Source organism: Chiloscyllium plagiosum, chromosome 34 (assembly GCF_004010195.1).
Source record: "Chiloscyllium plagiosum isolate BGI_BamShark_2017 chromosome 34, ASM401019v2, whole genome shotgun sequence".
In the NCBI taxonomy this organism is placed as follows: Eukaryota; Metazoa; Chordata; class Chondrichthyes; order Orectolobiformes; family Hemiscylliidae; genus Chiloscyllium; species Chiloscyllium plagiosum.
This window is the reverse complement of record NC_057743.1, coordinates 42,301,181-42,306,110: the sequence shown is the minus strand read 5'-3', so window position 1 is coordinate 42,306,110 and position 4,930 is coordinate 42,301,181. Positions and strand designations below refer to the sequence as shown.

Below are 4,930 nucleotides of genomic sequence, written 5' to 3'. Positions count from 1 at the left end.
GTCATTCACCGGTGAGACGTTCAAGAACCGATCTCAGCTTCACTGAGTAACAGCATGCCTGGCAGTATCTGGTTCTCTGGGGATTCAGTGTTTGGGCTCTTCCAGCTCTTCACCCAAGAACTGCAGCCCAGACCCAGTTACTCAGGCTTTCTTCAGTATCCAATAGGTGACTTGGCAAAATACCGGATGGAAATGTAAACTGAGAGGGCATAGAGAGACCGAAAAGAGACAGAGTTTAAGGGAGTGAGCAATAATGTGGCATTTGGTCTCTAATTGGATCAGCCATGATCCTATTGAATGGCACATTGGGCTCAAAGGCCCCATAGCCTACTTGTTCCTTGTATGTATCTACGTATAATGTGGGCAACCGTGGGGTTACCAACTTCAATCTTAAGAATGGTGTAGTGATTGGAATGATGTCAGCCAGCTGGATCTCATAGAATTTGAGTTCCTTGATTAGGGCTGTTAACAATTAGGGAGAAATAACCAACAGTATCAGATGTTCTGTTCACTCCAGGAGCTGGCTGTCTAGCTGGGTCAGTGCCTTGTTCTATGTAAAAGGTGATGGGACACTGGCCTTTGTGGAGTTATTTCAAATGGAAGAGGGGACTTGTTTTTTAAAAGGTTTCAAAGAGACTTTGGTGTATTCATTGTATAGATACAGCAAATAATTAGCAAGTTAAATGGCTCCTTGACTTTTATTGCAAAGGGATTGGACGACAGGAACAAAGAAATCTTGTTACAATTGTACAGAATATTGGTAAGATCTCATCTGGAATTTTGTGCACACTTTTGGTCTCCGTATTTAAGTAAGGGTACGCTTGCATTGGAGGTGGTGGTGCAAAGGTTCACCAGGTTTGTCCCTGTGCTGAGCAGGGTTGTCCTAAGGTGAAAAGCTGGATTAGTTGTGCTGATATTCTCTGGAGTTAAGAAGAATGAAGGGCATTTGTTAGACATTGATAATTCTCAAGGGATTTGGCAAGTTTGATACTGAGAGATAGATTCCTCAGTCAACAGAAATAAAAACGGTTCATTAGTCTTAGGAGAAGAGGCACATCATATAGGACATAGAGATGTACAGCATCTTCGTTCCAACCGGTCCATGCCGACCAGATATCCCAACCCAATCTAGTCCCATCTGCCAGCACCTGGCCCATTTCCCTCTTACCCAGATGCCTTTTAAATGTTGCAATTGTACCAACTTCCACCACTTCCTCTGGTAGCTCATTCCATACCAGTACCACCCTCTGTGTGAAAAACTTTCTTAAATAGTTATAAATCTAAGGAACTCTCTAGCCCAGAGAGCTATGGATGTTCCATCATTGAACACTTCTCTGGCTGCAACAGATTTTTGGGAGCTCGAGGAATCAAAAAGGGCTGAGCGAAAAAGTGAGTTGAAATCCAAGGTCAGCCATAATGCTGCTGAATGGTAGAGCACATCCAATGGGCCAAATGGTCTAATCCTGTATTTCTTGTGATGTCAGTAACTTCCCTCAGTTTGCTGAGCATGATGTAATCATGGAGATCACAGCTACACTGTTTTTGCATTGAGAATTCAAGTATACAACAGCCTTTACAAGATTGTCTGAACTGCTATGGAAGCAGGAAAATTAATAACTTCACCATAAGACCCTGTGTACTTCCTCACGAGATCAGGATGCAAATGACAAGAGGGGCATGTTCCATTCATGGGAAAGCCAACTTGTGTGTGCCTGCAGGGAACACGAACCACTGGGCTCTGCCTGCCTTTTTTAAACGAGTTTCTTGCATCCGTATTCACAACAAAGAAGATCAATCGGTATCAGGAACAGGGACTGTGATACACTTGAACAAATTATATTGAGATGGAGAAAATGTTAGCAGTTTTAGTGAGATAGAATCCTTAGTGTGGAAGCAAGCCATTCAGCCCAGTGAAGCCACTGACCTTCCAAAGAGCATGCCATCCAGAGTCACCCTCTAATCTATCCTGTAACCCTGCATTTATTATGGCTAATCCACCTAACCTGCACATCACTGGCCATGATGGGCAATTTAGTAGGGCCAATCCACCAAACCTGCACTAGAGTCATGGAGATATACACCATGGAAACAAACTCTTCATTCCAACTCATTTAGGCCGACCAGATATCCTAACTTACTGTAGTCCCATTTGCCAGCATTATACCCAAGGGATGAGCAATAAATGCGGCACGGTGGCACAGTGGTTAGCACTGCTGCCTCACAGCACCAGAGACCGGGGTTCAATTCCCACCTCAGGCGACTGACTGTGTGGAGTTTGCACGTTCTCCCCGTGTCTGCGTGGGATTCCTCCGGGTGCTCCGGTTTCCTCCCACCATCCAAAGATGTGCAGGGTCAGGTGAATTGGCCATACTAAATTGCCTGTAGTGTTAGGTAATGGGTAAATGTAGGGGTATGGGTGGGTTTCGCTTCGGCGGATCGGTGTGGACTTGTTGGGCCGAAGGGCCTGTTCCACACTGTAATCTAATCTAATCTAAAAGATGCCTTTTAAATGTTGTAATTGTACCAGCCTCCACCACTTCGTGTGGCAGCTCATTCCATACACACCACCCTCTGCGTGAAAAAGTTGCCCCTTAACTCCCTGTTAAATTTCTCCCCTCTCACCTTAAAGCTATGCCCCTCATGATTTTATAAACCTCTTTAAGGTCATGGTGGAGGCAATGGCCTAATGCTATTAGATTAGATTAGATTACTTATAGTGTGGAAACAAGCCCTTCGGCCCAACAAGTCCACACCGACCCGCCGAAGCGTAACCCACCCAGACCCATTCTCCTACATTCACCCCTTCACCTAACACTACGGGCAATTTAGCATGGCCAATTCACCTAACTTGCACATTTTTGGATTGTGGGAGGAAACCGGGGCACCCGGAGGAAACCCATGCAGATACAGGGAAAATGTGCAAACTCCACACAGAGAGTCGCCTGAGGCGGGAATTGAACCCGGATCTCTGGCGCTGTGAGGCAGCAGTGCTAACCACTGTGCCACCGGGCCACCCACATGCCATCTTGCTGGACTGCTCATCAGAAGACCCTGGTAATAGCCACCCACGGCAAGTGGTGGAATTTACATTCAATAAACAACTGGAATTAAGAGCATTGTGAATCTATTGTCGATTGTCAGGAAAAACCCATCTGGTTTGCTTATGTCCTTTAGGGAAGGGAACTACCATCCTTATCTGGTCTGTGACTTCAGACCCACAGCAATGTGGTTGATTCTTAAATGCCCTCTGGTCAATTAGGGATGAGCAATAAATGCAGGCCTAGCAGGTGATGACCTCATCCCGTGAATAAATAAACCCTCAGTCTCCGATGCTCCAGGGAAATTAGCCCTTGCCTATTCAACCTCTCCTAATAGCTGCGACCCTGGCAACATCCTTGTAGAACTTTTCTGAGCTCTTTCAAGTTTCACAACATCCTTCCTGTAGCAGAGAGACCAGAATTGCACCCAATATTCCAAAACTGGCCTAACCAATGTCCTGTGCAGTCACAACACGACTCCCCAACTCCTATATTCAATGCACTGAACAAAGGAAAGCATACCAAACATCATCTTCATTATCCTAGCTACCTGCAACTCCACTTTCGAGGAACTATGAACCTGCACACCAAGATCTCTTTGTTCAGCATCATTTCCCAGGACCTTACCATTAAATGTATAATGTATCCTGCTCTGATTTGCCTTTCCAAAATGCAGCACCTAGCATTCATCTAAATTAAACTCCACCTGCCACTCCTCAGCCCATTGGCCCACCTGATCAAGATCCTATTGTACTCTGAGGTAACCTTCACTGTCCACTATATCTCCAATTTTGGTGTCACCTGCAAACTTATTAACAATACCTATGTTCACATCCAAATCATTTACATAAATGATGAAAAGCAGCAGACCCAGCACAGATCCTTGTGGCTTAAAGACATTTCTTTGGCAGTCCTTCAAGGTCTCCATGCTGGCAAGATAGTGTTGACGGTTTGAGGTATGTGCTGTACATGGTCTACGTGTCTGATGTATGCAAGATGGTGCTCAGTGAGTATACCCGGTACAATATTTGCAAGTGATGCCCAGTGGCCCGGGCTCACTCTGTGATTGACAGCTGCTCACCTGTCCGCCGCTGTCAATCAAATGGGGAGGGGGTGGGAAGAGGCCGGTGAAGGGCCAATCGGAAGACATAATAGGTGGGTGCAAACGCGGACAATGGAGTTACGTCACGAACGATGGACGGCGGCATAGGCCAATGGAGAGCGGGTATTGGAATGCCGCGCCAGTCACGGCCGTTACCCGTGGAATGTGGGCGGTGGCGAAGACGCGTGAGGGACAGACGACATAGCCAATAGCGAGTGGGAAGGACGAACGAGTGTCCAATGGGAACTGGCCAGGTAGGCGGGCCGATCGGTGGTATTTATTTGAAATTCTCGCGAGAGGGCGGCCATGTTCTTTCAGCAGCGGGAGAGCGAGAGGAGCGGAGCGGAGCGGAGAGCGAGGAGCGAGAGCGCAGGGAGCCCCCCAGCCGAGAGCGGCCCGACTGTACCACCATCCCGCAGGCAGCCTGACAACACCATGAGCGAGGCCGAGACAGAGCAGCAACCCGAACAGCAACCGCAGCAGCAGCCGCCGCCTCAGCAGCAGCAGCAGCAGCCGGACAAACCCAAATCCCCCGGGGAGAAGAAAGTCATCGGTGGGTGAGAGGGAGGAACGCCAGGCCCCTGCCCCGGGCCTGGAGCGCGGCCTCCCCGAGATGAGGGAGGGCGGTCCCGGGGAGAGGGAGAGCTCCGGTCTCGGGGACAGAGAGCGCAGGCCCTCACCCCCGGGGTGCGGGATTGAGTGGTGAGGGGGGGGGGGGGTAGTAACGGCCGCCGGCGTCGAGCTCACGTGGATTCAAAAGTCAACGGCGCCCCCCCCCCCCCCCCGCACA

General features: G+C 48.7%; 1 protein-coding gene across 1 annotated transcript in view; it reads left to right on the top strand.

Moving 5' to 3' along the window:
- Positions 1-4,431: 4,431 nt before the first annotated feature.
- ybx1 (Y box binding protein 1) overlaps positions 4,432-4,930 on the top strand; it is a 22,970-nt gene continuing 22,471 nt past the window's right edge. The window contains exon 1 of the mRNA XM_043676347.1: positions 4,432-4,693. Within this exon, the coding sequence (XP_043532282.1) occupies positions 4,447-4,693 (247 nt within the window). The 5' untranslated portion in view covers positions 4,432-4,446. The remainder of the gene's footprint in view (positions 4,694-4,930) is intronic.